Raw genomic sequence first — 15471 nt, 5'->3', positions numbered from 1 at the left:
TACTTTCTTCTCAAATTGTTTCTTCTCTCTGAAACAGAAAAGTAATCGCGGTCCCCTTGATGGGAGTGTTCCGGTTGTGTATCATTTGTTACGATCTGTTTGCTAAAACAAAATCACATTTCAGACAACAGCAGAAGCTTCTGAAAGTCCTCCAGGCCAGTCGAAAGCGACTCTGCCCGTCTCAGCCAGGTTGTTTCACCCACTGAGGAGCAAGCACAGGACCCAGAGGTGAGAACCCTGACTTTGGGGCATTTCCAAAGGCACTGGTGTCTCTCCTGCAAGCTGAGAAGGGCCCCTCGGTACAACCATTTCCGTTAGAACTCAACTAATGGCAGTAAACTTAGCATCTTTCTGCCCAAGCCTCCACCCGCCTCCTCCCCAGCACACATTCATGTCATGGAGCACGAAGTTTCAGCAGACAGAAGCCTGTCCACACCAGCGGAAATATAAATAGCATGTGAGCCTATAGAAAAATAGCCAACGTCACTGACAAGCAAGAAATACAAATTAGAGCAACCTTAACATCCCGTTTGAAATCTGAGTTAACAAATTATTTTTGATGATAACCTCCAATCCTGGCAACGTTATAGTAAAACTGGCAGTCTTACCCTGCTGGCAGCAATATAAATGAGTGGAAGGACAGCTTTTGAAAAGCAGAAAGGCTGGTTTTAGGAAGAGCCTTCGAAATACTTGTCCTCCAGCTCAACAACCCCACTTCCTTACCCTAAAGAAATCGCTCAGCAGAAATAAAAATCTAGGTGCACAAAAATGTGTGTGGCAGAATTATTGAAAGTAGGAAAAAGTGAGAGGGAAAAAACCAGAAATAACATAAATGTCTCGCAATAGTGGAGTTAATCAGGAGGGTATGATATATCAGCACGATGCAGTCGGGTAAAAGGATGGAAATTTTCATTATGGAGATTATGCAGATGGAAAATGTTAAGGGTGTAAAGTTATCTGCAAAAGGTGATGTTAATCTTCATGCAGTTGGATCAGATGGCAGCGACTGGGCGAAGATGTGGCTGTGTGAGCATGTTGGTGGAGCTGAGACGTAAATGGTGAAAGGACAGGGGGCATCCAGGTGGCAGGATAACCGGTGATGCTTCTCTCCCTTTTGCCAAAAGTGTGTGCGTCCAGCACATCCTCTCACCCCTCCCTTTACCCAAGCCTTTCTTATAACTCTCTGGTACCATGGTCACCCATCTTGTGATTGGCCAATGGAGACTTAACAGGAAGTCCTTCCAAAGCCACACATGAAGCTCATATGACAGCAGAAAGCACCCTGCTCCAGCCCAGACTGGAGTTCTGGCTTTTGAGTCTGGCACCATCATTTAGAGGTCGTGTGACCTTAGACAAGCCTCTTAAGCTGTCTGGTCCTGGGATTGTGTGGCTGTCAAACTGGGTAAATAATCCACCGCTCACGGGCCACTGTCAGGCTGGAATAGAAAAAGTCTGTGAGGGTGGGTGGCTCAGTGCCTGGCACGAGGCAAGGAGGAACCAGGAAATATCAGTTGAAAGATTGCCATCTACAAAAAATCTAGGGAAAGCAAAGCTTTGTTCCTTCCTGTATGGAATAGTTGCTTTCTTAGCTCTGAAGGTCCTAAGTGTGGTGAAGCCTCGGCCATATTAAAAAGAGCCTGAATTGATCAAGTCTCCTTATCATACAGGAGACAGAAAACCCAAGGCAAACTGACTTACGCTACAAAGAGAATAAGAATGACACATTTCTTTGTAATGAATGCCACATCTGGGATCAGGTGGGGCTTGATTCAGCAGCTGACAGTGGCTCCAGTGTCAGCTGCACCCTTGAGCCCCATCCCCACCTCAGTGCCCAGTCCCAGCTCTGCTCTCTCCCTGTGATCCTGCAATAGCTTGAGTGACTTCCACCTCTCGCCCTCATCCCTGCAGACCCCACAGCCAGGAGACAAGAGCAGCTTCTCCACATGTAGATCCGAAATTGGGTCACATGCCCACCACTGAGCCACTCCCTCTAGGTGGCCCAGGGGACAAGACATGCTGATTCATGGGACCAGTTTGGCTCCCCCTTGGGATGGGAAAGGGTGCCCCCTTCACAGCTGAGAAAGGAGAAGGGGAGACTTCCCCAAAGGAGAAGCAGGTGGTCTTGGTGGGGAGGGTGGCAATGAAGCCTGTGTTGGCCTCAGACCCCTCAAGGGATCTTAAATCAAGCAGGAGTAGTCATCTTATTGCAACACTGACAAGTTGTGACACTTCCTTAGTTAATAGACCCTTCAGCTTCTTCATTTAGAAACCCCGCTGCAGGAATTTGCACACTTTTGACGGTACTGGGCGTGAGATCCAGCAGCCCCTCCGCGAGGCAGCTCGGCTCCCATCTGGCCCTCTTCCCCACCGCCAGCCGCTGCGGTGAACAGCACTGAGCCTTCCCGCCTCCCACACCGCTCACCTGGCAGCCGATCGCGCCTCACAGGCTCAAGCTCATTAACCTCCCAATGCCTTCTGCTTGAGCCGGGCTGGTTGAGTTTTATCACCATCCTGCAAGCCTGGGACTCAGGCCCAGGGCAACAGAGGGCTTGGCCCAGGCCCCACGCGACCCTGTGATGAAGAAGGAGGAAGGCGTGGGGTCTGCTAATAAAAACAGGCCCTGTGTTCCTCCTGGGAGCTGCGAGCTGACCTCCCTCCCTCCCTCCCTGTCCCCATCCCATCGCGTGGCAATCAAGGCTCAGCCAAACACACGCTGAGAACACTAGCACGTCTTGCTGGCTATTAATTAAAAAAAATAAGTAGGGAACAGTTGCTGTTCATTTGCTCAGCTTCCTGCTCAAAGAACCATCTCAGATTACGATGCTAATTAAGAGAGGGCATGAGCATGTGGGGAATGCACCATTTCATGAGTGGCTGATCCGTGGCGACCAGCACTGCCATCGGAGGCTGAAGGGGGCCTCGGGAAGCCATTCCACGGTGTGGCCGTTTATTGATGGCATTCACGCACTCTCAGACCAGACAGCCTCCCCACTAAGGAGGCGGGCATTAAAATCAATGGAGGAGAGACATGGGAGGAAACGGACACTTAGAGAGGGCACACGGGCCAGGGCTGGTGACCGGGCTTCTCCCGGGGGCGGATCTCACTTAATCAAACAGGATTGTCGGATAGATGGTGTCCTGTCCTGTTCCCCAGCCAGGACGAGGGACGTCCAGTGACTTGTCCAGGGTCCCGTGTTGTCGACTGTATTAGGTAGGCCGTCTGTTAGGCTGCCACAAGTGAGTGCCAATCTGGTGGCTTAAACCAGAGCCTGATTTTCTCACAATTCTGGAAGCTAATCCAAGATCAGCTGTTGGCAGGCTGGGCTTCTCCCAAGCCCTGTCCTTGGCTTGCAGATGGTCGCCTTCTCACCGTGCCCTCGTGTGGCCTTTTCTGCGTGCCTGCCCACCCCTGAGGTCTTTCTGGGTGTCCAGATTTCCTCTTCCTGTAAGGACATGAGTCAGAATGAATTAGGGCCCACCCTAACAGCCTCATTTTAACTTAATTACCTCTTTAAAGGCCTTATCTCCAGAAACAGTCACATTCTGAGCTACTCGGGTTTGGGCTTCGGTATCTCAATTTTGGGGGGCAGGGGACACGTCAGCTGCCCGATTCAGCAGCAGTTGTGACCTGCCTACAGGACGTGAGCACTTCATAGTGGCAGAGAGAAATGCGTGTTCAGGCAGAGTCTGGTGCCTTTTAAACATTTTTTGTTATCTGCAGACTCTTTTAGAACATACTAATTGCCAGGGTTCGCAGTAACTACATCTTAAATGCTTTCCAAATATGAGCTCATTCAGTCTCCACGATAACCACCCGTGATGGGCGCTGTTCTCACGGTCACTGTACAGATGGGAAACTGAGGCACCAAGAGGCTGAAGAACTTGTTTAGTGGTAGAGCCGGACCCCACCTGTCGTGTTTCATCCTTTGGCATTCCTTTCCTCCTTGTTCAGGACGAATCGAGAACGAAGGAAGAAGAGATCAAAGATGCCATCTACGTGACCATGGAAATCCTGTCCAACTGGGGCAGCGCGTCGTGGGTGGGTCTCACGGAAGTTGAGTTCTTCGACCTGAACCACACAAAACTTTACGTGTCGCCTCATGACGTGGATATCCGGAACGCGGACACGCACGGGGACCTGGGCCACCTGGTCAATAGGAACTTAGCTGTAAGTGGAGGCGGCCTTCAGTGAGTCTTGGCCTCGTATTTTGATGCGTTTCTCGGCCCACGATAAGCCCAGGGGAGGGGAAGGATGATGCAATCAGTCGTGCCCAGTCATTCATTTGGGCAAATGAACAGGTAGAGGCTTCCAGACTGTCCGTCCCCTGGCCCTGAGCTCTCTCCCAGGTCCCTGCTCTGTGGGGGTTTCTTTGGGGGTCAGGGGGGCAAAGAAAAACCAATCCACCCCCTTTATCTAACTTGCAGTTTGCCACTGTCACTGCCAAACATGGGACCTCTTGGGGAGGGGGTGGTCATTGAGAGCAACGCCCTTATTTTGTAGCAGAAGAAAACGAAGGCTTGGAAAAGGGCACTGACTTGGCCAAGGGCACACAGCTGGAAGGTGGTGAGGCCAAGTGCACACACCTAGCAGCCTGGCCTGGGGCCCAAGCACCCCTCAGGGTCCTGCTTCGCTGGGGAACATGGAGGACACACCCAACAAATGTGGAACATTGCTTTCTTTTAAATATCTGACAATTTAAAAAAGAAAAGCCCTCGTATTTTCTCTTCCTGCCACTTGCAAGTTGGACACAGGAGACGATGAGCCGGGCTGAGACAGATGGCCCAGCAGTGACATCTTTACATCCAGCATCGGTCACCATGACCTCTGGGCGGGGCCTGAGAAACCCGGAACAGAGGTTGCCTCTGGGCCTCGGGACTGGCTGGGCCGGGGACCAGGCCGTAAGAAGACTTTCCCTTGGATGCTTTCGGGCAGCTTTTAAATTTCCTGCCATGTAGATGTATTTTCTATTCCAAAAAACAAATTACTAATTTTTTTTTAAATATTGAAAATGAAAACATTTGCGCCTATTCAGTTGTTGCCTCATGCCAGGCACGGTGCTGTGTCCGATGTACGTTACCATCTTATTTAAACAGAACAGTGCACAGGCCCGGGAAGCAGAAAGGCTGGGCTCAGAGCTTAACCACTTACAGGTCCGTGCCTGTGGGCACCTCCCCTAACATCTACTTCGGTTCCCTGGTCTGTGAAGTGGGGACAATAACAGCGCTGACCTTGACACAATGTAGTAAGGACCACACGTAAATATAAAGCGCTAGCGCCCTGCCTCACTCTTCGAAAGCGCCCCCAAACATCAGCTATGACTGTTTCCATTGTTACCACTAGTAGTGGTGGTAATACTGCTATGACGTAAATATTCCCATTGAAAGAAAAATAAGCAAGACAGGGGGCTTCGAAACCCCTGGTTTAGTGACCCAGGTTCTGGTCTTGACTCTTTGTCGCCTTGGGCAACTCACCTGCCTTCTCTGAGAGTCAGTTTTTCTGCCCCCGGTAGAATCGGGGTGGAGGGCCTGGATAATCCATATGATTCTTATTTTGCCAGCCAAAGAAACGGAGTCTGGCTCGCTTTAGCAAGTTTTTGAACAGAAGTTTGTTGCAAGTCTTTCAAGTAGCTGGCGTTTTCATTGCTGCCCAGGCCAGAAGAGGACAGGACCCACAGTCATGTTGGGGTTTTAGGTAGCGTCCTAGGATGCACGAACACCCAGGGGTTGGTCTTTGGGGGTGGGGTGGAAGTGCAGTGTCTGTCAGGTGATTGGCTGGTTAGTTGGTTTGTCATCTTGTCACTCTGCTGAGATATCCAGTCCCAGGAGAGGAAGGCTGATGGACCGCCTTGCCTAGGAGGGCTCGGCACCTTGGTGCCAGTTCCACCGAGGCGCCCCAGCGGGGCGGGGAGGGAATTTTTCCCGAAGAAATATGTGGTTGTTATTGAAAGAAAAGCAGGTCAGATGCCATATAGCCAGGAAATGCCGCTTGTCCTGGGGTCGGACTGGGTGGTGTCTGAGCCTTCTTAAAGTTCAGTAGCTACATGACCTTGAAAGAAACAAGTCTGGTAGGTCACGGCCACTCGGCTGCTCTGGCCTTGCGTCCCCTGCTCTCCTTCCTGCTTTGAGGCTGTAGGCTCCGGTGCGTGCTTCTGGGGCTTGGACCAGCCCTCGCTATCCCTCCCCCATCCCCTTTGTGGCCTTTTGGAAGTCTGCTGTACAGAACAGAGCATACCAGGAGCGATAAAAAGCGTCGTTGGATTTGATGGGGACCCATTCTGATGATGGCTCTCCCTTTTCCTCTGTTTAGCAGAGGCTGATGAGCTTTGCCATGTGATAGCTGCGAGGACATTGGCTCAGGGTTTTGGTGGGTTTGGGTCTTTTTTTTGATTTGGGGCCCTGAGGTTGGGACATGAGGCAGCTGGCTCACCCTGGGTGAACATATGGAAAAATTGGAACCCTCCTACCTTGCTGGTGGGAATGTAAAAGTAAAACGCCCTCAGAAGGTTCAGTTGCTAACGAGGCCTAGAGTTACCTGCAGGTTGTTGCTCTCTGACTCTGAGCACCAAAATTCCCACTTAGCCGTCTGGTTAGCCTTCCTGCTGGCAGAAATGTGTTGGGAAATCAATTACAGTCCCCATGGCTGCGTCTAAGGGTCTGCCTTCATTCTCTACCTTTGTTCAGCAGCCAAGGCGACCCCTGCAAGGCCCCGACTTGGAGAAGGAATGAGACCCGGCCCCCACCCCCACCACCTCCCCGCTGGATTTGGAGATGTTCTGTCCTGACCCCTCGCAGCTGCCCAGAGCACTAGAAGTTCTTGCAGAGCTCGAGAAACTCGCCAGGATAAGTCAGAACCCCTTGAACTCATCTCTCCCCCCTTAACAAAGCAGCCGCCTCCCTCCTGAAAGGCACCGTTGTCACTGGGACAAGCCACCTTTGTCCTCCCCGCAGCTGGGGCCTGCGCCTCGTGTCTCCTGGGGGCCGGCAGAACCCCAGAGGCAGCAGTGTCCTCCTGCTCCGCTCTGTCAAGTAGCGGGCACGGTCCTGGGGACAGGAGCCCGGGGAGGCGTTCTCAGATACAGGGCGATGCTCCTTTTAGGTAGAAGGAGCAACTTCAGCCAGCATCAGAGATGCAGCTTGCTTATTGGTAGATGGGACTTGTTGTGACTGTTCAATGGGGACCCTAAACTCAAATGCTTGCAGGGGCCAGGCAGAAGCATAACCAGGGAGGTGATGTGGGTGAAAAACAGTAGGGAGTGGTGGGGACTGGGGCGTCGGAGAACACCCGCCCTGGCCACCGGAGCAGTGTACTCAGTTCTAGCCAACTACAGTCAGGGACTCCATGTTGCCATGTCTTCTAAGTCTATAGATAAGCCAGAGACCCAGCTCTGAGGGGGAGGGGATATCTCCCATCTTTAAGTGTTGGTAACGAATTTGCTGAGGTTTTTTTAAACAATACTTCATGAGCTATACAAAATAGCTCTGCCAGCCAGATCAGTTTCCAGTCTCTAGTTTCAGTGAGGGGACGGATATCAGGAGGTAAATTTCATTTCTCCATTCATTTCTTCATTCAACGATTTTCCAAAAAATTCAAAGTTTTTTTAGCATTTACTGTGTGCCAAGGAATGGTGCAGAATACTTAGGGTTCTTGAATGAATTAGGAGAACTCACAGCTGAGAGTGTGTGTGTGTGTGTGTGTATGTGTTGGTGGGGAGAGGGGGTGGAATGAAATGGACCTGAAAACAGGTATTCCTGGGACACTGAGTAAATGACAACCTCAGGCCTTGCAAGGAACTGTGGGCGTCTGGAGGAAGGGAGTGACAAAGGGGGCGACAGCCCGTCTGAGCTGAATTTCCCAAGGTGAGAAGGAAGAGTGTTACACGAAGAGGCCTGGTCCATGCAAAGGCACAGAGGCCAAGCCAGCGTGGAGACGTTTGTGAGTTTTGTCCAGAGAGTAGAAGAGGTACCCACAGAGTGCAGGAGGGGAGATGACCGGAGCTGAGAGAAGTCCCCTGAGTTTGCTTTTTCCAATCTGCATCCAAAGCACTTGTAGTACGAAATTTTGTCGGTGAGGATGGAAAAGACAGCGAAGCTTCCCCGCTCTTCTGCCTCCTTGGCCTGGAGAGCAGCCTTGGCAGCCTCGCCGGCCGGCGGAAACCACACACCAGGGTCCTGTGGCTTGGAAACCCTGAAAGGGAACAGAATAAATCCCAAGGCTCGGTGCCCTGGCCCCATCCCAACAAATGCCTGAGCCAGTTTCTTTCTTTTCTATTTTTAATTTTTAAAAATTCTACAGGGTTTTACAAAGGAAAATCTAAGGTTCTTTTGGCCAGGTTAATCAAACAGAGCAAGTGGTGGCTCTTTTCCCGTCCTTCCCCTCCAGGCTCTCTCCCCACAAAGCCCATTACGTTGATTAAAAGAAAGCCCACTGCATTTTAAATTCCGTCTGGATGGCAGAGCAGAGGGGCCCACGTGGCAGCTTCATGCCAGGTGACAGGGTCAGTAGCCCGCTCCCAAGCACAGTCCAGATGGGGTGAGATCCGAGACCCCACCCTGGATGAAGTAGAGAAGGTTCCTGGCTTCCCGCCCTCCTCTCTCCTGGTTTCCATAGTCACTGCCCGTTTATGCTGGGACGAGGCAGAAATGTGCTAACAATGCCCCTCTCTTGCTGGCATTTCAGAGCAAGCAAGATTCTTCCTTGTGGACGTGCCCCTTCCACCCTCCACTCCAGCTCTTTTTTGTCATCCGCAACACGAGACAGCTGCGTGACTTTGGTCTAACCAAGATCAAGGTTCGGAATTACTGGACGGCTGACGGCGTAAGTAACGGGCTGCGGTTCCTCACTGGGCGTTTGGCTGATGGAAGCACTTAGGGCTTTCCGATCGCCTGATCCCTGAAGTGGCAAAATGGGTACCAGGAGGCCCTGCTGCCCTTCCTCTTGTGGGTAGCAAGTTCCCGCTGGCGGATTTCACTTCACATTGTCAGAGCCACCAGGAGCTGAGCCTCCACTGAGGTTTGGGAAGTAAAATCAGGTCACCCTTTAGGGGAACTGGAGAAATATGAACCAAGGCTCAGTTTTACCAGATAAGGAAACAGACGCACAGAGAGGTTATATAACGTGGCTCAGGTCACACAGCCAGTGAGCATCAGAGTGAGAATTTGAGTCCCTGCAGTCGGACTCCAGGCCTGTTCGCTTAGCCAGTGCCCCTCAAACCATCATCTGCAATGACTCACCTGGAATCTTGATAAAATGAAGGTTCTAAGCCAGCAAGTCTAGGTCAGGGCCCAAGATTCTGGATGTCTGACCAGCTGCCAGGTATATCAGTGTTCCTGGTGTGCGGACCCAACTCTAAACAACCAGGCTCTTAACCTCTGTGTTCTTCTTTCTGTCCCTCTGATTTCAGGACCCTCCCTCCTCCTTCCTACCCTCACCTCTCTACCTGCAGACGGGCCCTCATCCTTGCCTTCTTCTCTGGACTGTTTTTCCTGTATTCACTTGCGTTTACTCCTTCACTCAACATTTATTATCGAGCACAGAGCAGGTCCCTTCGGATTTCCTGATCAATTCTGAGGACACCAAGGAAAAGACAGAGTCCATGCCTTGGAGGTACTCCTTGTCTGAAAGCTGGCAGACAAGTAAACGTAGCAGCATGATGCAGTGTGATGAAGCCCTTGATAGAGGTGAACCCAGAGTGCCAAGGGTTTCAAGCAGAAGGCCCGGGGACTCAGCAGGGAACTCAATGGATGAAGAGGAATGGGACCCTCCTCGGCCTAGGTTGGTTCCCCGTCTTATGATAAAAACAGGGGCTGAGAATTGTTCTAGTTTCCTTTCTAATCTGCCATAAGGAAAGTGACGATGATAAACAGGAACCGATCCTCAGCCTCAGTATTGGTAGAGAGACACTAGGACCTGGTGGGGAGTGTGGCAGACAGACAAGCATTTGGCCCAGGTAGAGGGAAGGCCATTTTTCAGCCTTAAGTAATGTTTGCTAGGTAGCAAGGCCTGCCAATGCTGCTAGATCTTCTGAATATTCACAGGGAGCCAGAATCTCATGAACCCCTGCACCCCTGCACTGGGACTGACAACTGCCTCCCCCATCGCACCGCGGGCCTCTTGGAAGCAGGGTTTGAGTCGTCCCTGCCACTGCTCTATTTGAAGTAGAAATACATGGTTGTTGAATGAGTGAGTTCATTCCCCAAGAGCCCATGAACAGTTGTCTCACCCTTTCTGAGATCCAGATGAGAGACAGAGTAGGAGAGGTTAGGGCATTTGCCCAAGGTCATGCCACAGGTTAGAGCATCGGCCAGGAGACTCTGTGCCTCCTCCCTCCTTCCTGTCCTCCTCCCGTCCTGAAGCTCTTCCTACTGATTCTCCCACCCACTTACCCACCCAGTCATCCAGCTACCGAATAAACATCTGCTAGGCTCTGGGGATCTGGAGGCTAACGTGGCAGACGCAGTCCCACCCGGCTCTGTTCACACACGATGCTGCCTCGGAGAAGTCACAAAAAGCTTTCTCTGATTTTTGAGGTGTTTTTTTTTTTTTTAATACCTGAAGTTTAAATTTGAGAAAAAAAAAAATCCAAACCACCGAAATAATGAGGCAGTTCCTGCGGGCCTGTCCCCCTCCCCTGCTCCCCTGTTGCCAGCCCTGGTCCCTCGTGTGCTTAGAGGCCTTCCTCCAGGCTCTGATGCAGCCCCAGCTCCGTGTAGCCCCAGCGCACCCCCAGCATCTAGGGCCGGGTCCTCTCATTCTCCGGTCTGCACGGCAGTTCTGGGCAGGCGGGCATCGGCATCTTCTGGAATAAGCAATCAAGCAGTGCTGGCTGCCCAAGCCCATGCCCTGCAGCTCGGCCCTGTCATTGACTATATAGCTCAGGCCAAGAAAAGCGGATTTTCTGTGCTGGATTACAAAGAAGATAAGCTTCATCCCTTTTGGCCGAGGCCCGCCTTTCTTCTTTAACCCGCACTCGGCCTTCCCTCTGTGCTGAGAATAGAAAAGAGAGGCACAGGACATCCGGGTGTCGAGGAGGGTGCCCTGGGGAGAGGAGAGCGCGGAGGGCCACAGTCCCCCGCAGGGGCACCACTTCTGTAACGCACACCCATCTGTTGCCAGAATTTACTGGGGGCAGAAAGCGCAAACAAATGCAGCTGCAGGTTGGTTTGATTTAATATTCTCCAGAGAATGCTATGACTGTGTGTTTTAGAGAAGATAAAACAAGAGTTTATAGGAAATATTGCTCAGCCTGGTAGACACGGTTTGTTAAGACAGTGTTTTGTGTATGGGAATCCAAGGGAAAAAAGTTAAATGCGGGGAGATAATCCAACCCAGGCTTATTTAGAACATAAGAAAAGAAGGTTCTAGAAGAAGATGGGGCGGTTCTCTTTTATTGGAAAATATGCTGCCTGTTTAATCCTCAGGCTATCTTTGATGGGCTCCTTCCCCCTCACTGGGTGATGCGGTGAGTGTGAGCCGGCCCGGAGCAGAGGGACTCCGGGGCTGAGGAAGGGCACGGAGGCTAGAACCCAACCATGCAGGCGCACAGAGGCGGCATCAGATGTCGGTACTTGTCACAGCTGCGGTTTATGTGATGCTGCGTGTGTTTGGCAGGCGTCAGGCCCCCGGTGGGCGCTTAGTAAACATTTGATGCCTGAACAAATAACTGAACAAATGAATCATCTCAGTTAACCCCCCAGCAGTCCTGCAAGGGGGGGGGTATTGCCAGTCCCCACCCTGTAGATGAAGAAGCCAGGGCTTAGAACAGAGAGATCCTCCCAGGCAGAGAGACTGCTTCTCTTGCCAGCTCTGCTTGGAAGTGGCTGCCTGGAGTGCGGGCTTGAGAAGGAGCTGGAACTTTCCTTCTGGTTCCTCCAGGAAAGGGTATGTGATTGATCAGTGATGTCTGTCTTGGGCTCAGGAGGAGGCTGTGATAATATGTTTGTCACGTTTTTTGATGTTTCCCCAGATTAAATGGCTTGACCAGCTAGTGAGGAGTAAGGGGCAGAGGTGGGAAGGGAACGTGGGGTTTTCCTGCGGATTTTCTTGACTCTGCTTCCCCGGCATGGAGATACCTGCTTGGAGAAAGGAGTCAATGGTCTCCCTTCTCTAGGCTGTAATAACCCATCCAAAAAGTGGGCTTTCAGCAGCTCCCCACGGTCCATCTGTCTTCCTTTATAATAAGCACATTAATCTGCTATGCAGTACCACCCTTCAGTAAAAACATAGACGCCATCACGGTTTTTACCCACAACATCACTGTTCAGGTGCCATCTCCAGCCTGGTCACAGCAGTAAATGAGGCAGGCCCCAGGGTATATTTTATGCATGGAAATGGTGCTCGTTAAGTTGTTTTTGAATGAAGGAAGGAATGTTCGATTTCCCCAGTGGTATATTTCTGTGACTGGCCATGGTGATCTAGACCAGTACTGCCCAATGGAACTTCCTGTGATGGTAGTAACGTGCTCTGTCTGCCCCATCCAGTACAGTAGCCGCAAGACACAGATGGTCATTGAGAACCTGAAATGTGGCTCCTGTAACTGAGAGACTGCGTTTTATAATTCATTTCATTTTAATAGTAACTTAATTAGCCACACATGGCTGGTGACTACGTATCGGACCACAGAGGTCTTGGTGTTCAAAGAACCGTGGTGAACAAATAGACAAGGCCCTGTCCACACAGCTCTGTCCTTTCTCATGAAGGAGGGATGATAAATAAGGGCACAAATGAATAGTGTAGTTTCAGGTAATGCTTAGTGTTCTGAAGATGATGAAATGGAGCAATGGCAGAGAGGCATGGAGGAGGAGGAGGCCTTCCCTGACCTGAAAGTGAGAAGGAGCAGCCATATAAGTGGGAAAAGCATTCCCAGCAGGGGGCACAGCATGAGCAAAGGCCCTGAGGCAGGAATAACTAGTTTCCGCACAGGCTGAGCTGGTGAACAAAGGAGAGTTTAAGGGTGGATCCCAGGGGTAGGTGAGAACTGGGTCATGTGGGCCTTGCTGGTTTGGATCCTATTTTTTGAGAGAGGCAGAATAGGGGGGTAGTCAGAGGCAGCCCACCTCGGCCAAATCCTCGCTCCTCCTCTTCCTAGTCTTGTGACCTTGGACATGTTACTCTATGTCTCTAGGCCTCAGTTTCCTCATCTGTAAAATGGGATAATTATTGTTCTGTTAATACATATGAAGTGCTCAGAATGACTCCCAGCCTTTTTGAGCACTATATGAAGGTCAGCTCTTTGTATCATTATTGGAGGGTTTTGGGTGAGAGGGACACAATCTGATTGGGGAATTTAAAAGATCACTCTGGATGCTGTTTGGAGAAGGGGTCAGAAGGAAAGGAGAACCCCAAGAGGAGGTCTTAGCATAGTCTAACTTGGTGGCTTGGATGAGGGTCGCAGGGCTTCTGGGATGCACTGTAGGTAGACTCATTTCATCCCAGGGCAGTATTTGCATTTTCAGAAAGGCCTTTTTTAGGGGGGAATTTTTCAAATAAATGCAAAAGTGAAGAGATTGGTTCAATAAGGACTTCATACCCTTCACCAGCTTCAATAATCATCAACATTCTGCCATTTTTGCTTCATCTGTCCCCCTAACATATAAAGATAAATTGTAGCAATCATGTCATTTCACTCATAGATTTCCCAGTATGCGTCTCTAACAGAGAAGGAGTTGGTTTGTGTTTATATCACCCCCAATGCCATGATCATACCCGACAGTGATTAATTATTACACTCTAATACCCAGTCTGCAGTCAGATCCCTAATTGCCCCAGGATTTTTTTTTTTTTAATAGTTGATTTGTTTGGATCAGGACACAAACCAAGGCCAAACATGGCTATGGCTTTGAAGTCAAAGGTGTGACCTTCATTTAGGCAGCTGAGTCACTGTGGCCTGATGGCTCTGCCCCATGGTGGGGTCTGGGAACCCTCGGGCCTAGGGAGCATGATGGCATCTTAGCAGGGTGGCTGGTGAGAAGGGCACTGACCCAGGTGCACAAGAGGCTTCCTCAGGGGTTGGCCTCAGCCTTGGTCTAGGTCATTGTCAGTTGCTAAAGGGTGCTGTCTGGCGGATGGGCCGTGGCATCTGAAATTTGTGGGCAGCGCCTATGCTCAGGAAGATACAAGCATGGTCCCCTTGAGGATCCCAGGAAACTCAGGTTTGAAGCCGGCCCCTAGCCAGCAGAGAAAGGAGAAGTGAGCAGAGAATTCTGCCTTTGGAGAGGATGCCCAGTGAGGTGTTCAGGTTCCAACCAGAAGGTTGGAATTCAGAGCTAGACTGCTCCCAGTGGGAATGAGAACACAGATACAGAACCAGGGTAGAAGCTGAGGCCCATGTCCTGTGCTGTGCAGACCAGGGAACAGGCGGCAACTGGGGCTGGACAGATGTCTGAGCAGGGAGGACTTCTCACCTGTGTGCAGGTGCCAGCCCAGGACAGCAAGATAAATCCCAGACCCTCTAGGGGGTAGGACTCCCCATCTCCCGTCTTTTGCCAGCCTTGGCCAGTACTGATTTAGTAGCTGAATCTGTTGATTGAAGTCCTTAGTCCCAGGGCTAGTGTATCAGCCAGGATTCTCTTGGAAGCAAAGGATGGAAAACCCAGTTAAATCCAGCTTAAGGAAAAAAGGGGTTCTTTTGGCCCATGTTACAGGAGAGTATTAGGTGACTGGCTTCAGGCATGGCAGGATCCAGGAGTTCACACTATGTCAGCAGGCATCTGCCTCCCTCCATTACGTATCTCTGCTCTCCTCTTGCTGGCATCATCCTCAGGTTCCAAGTGGTGGTCCCTGCTAACATCAGACTCACTCTTTATTTCATCTGTCCTTGTGGAAAGAGACTGTCCTCGTGAAAGTCCCAGATTGAGGGCCCACCATCCAGGCCCCTGCAGTGGGGCCCACGTTATCCACATGAAGTAAAGTTGATGAAAGGGTGGATTCCCAATGGAAAACTGAGGTACTGTCTCCAAAAGAAGGAAATACAGAACATGATACCCAAACTAGGTCCTTGTTCTTTTTCTCTAAAAGCACAGAAGTCACATGCTGTTGAATTTGTTCATCAGCTCCCAAATCTAAACCTTCCCCAAAGCTTAACATCTGAACTAAGCTCTGGTCCTAGCCACGAGGTACTTTTCTTTGACATTTCCACCCAGCAGTGCACTGACACCTCCGACCAGCAGACCCAACCCCAGGCCCTTTGGCCCCACTCCAGGCTCCGCTGCCTTTGGCTGTCTGCAGCAGCGCCTGACTCCCACCTTTGAGTCCTCCACTCCTTCCTTTGCCCCTCGCTGCCAGTCTTCTCTAAGTCCCACCATTTCTGCTGCCAAAACCTGTCTCCTTCCACATCCAGCTCCTCCTTCCCCTGCTGCCTGCCGCCCCAGCGCCAGACTCATCACGGTGAGTGCCGGCCTCATCCGTCTCCCCGCTTTGCTCACACATCTGCTCAGTCCCTCTGTCTCATCAGCCGAGGTGTATCGATCACCCCA

The 15471-nt window shown here is 51.0% G+C and overlaps 1 protein-coding gene across 1 annotated transcript in view; it reads left to right on the top strand.

The window, feature by feature from the left end:
• The window catches only part of KIAA0556 (KIAA0556 ortholog), a 173989-nt gene that overhangs the window by 111267 nt on the left and 47251 nt on the right, over positions 1 to 15471 (top strand). Inside the window, 4 exon segments of the mRNA XM_014560871.2 lie at positions 125 to 158; positions 160 to 228; positions 3953 to 4168; positions 8678 to 8815. Of these exon segments, the coding sequence (XP_014416357.2) occupies positions 125 to 158; positions 160 to 228; positions 3953 to 4168; positions 8678 to 8815 (457 nt within the window).

Source organism: Camelus ferus, chromosome 18 (genome assembly GCF_009834535.1).
Source record: "Camelus ferus isolate YT-003-E chromosome 18, BCGSAC_Cfer_1.0, whole genome shotgun sequence".
NCBI lineage: Eukaryota > Metazoa > Chordata > Mammalia > Artiodactyla > Camelidae > Camelus > Camelus ferus.
This window is presented reverse-complemented; position numbering and strand designations above follow the sequence as displayed.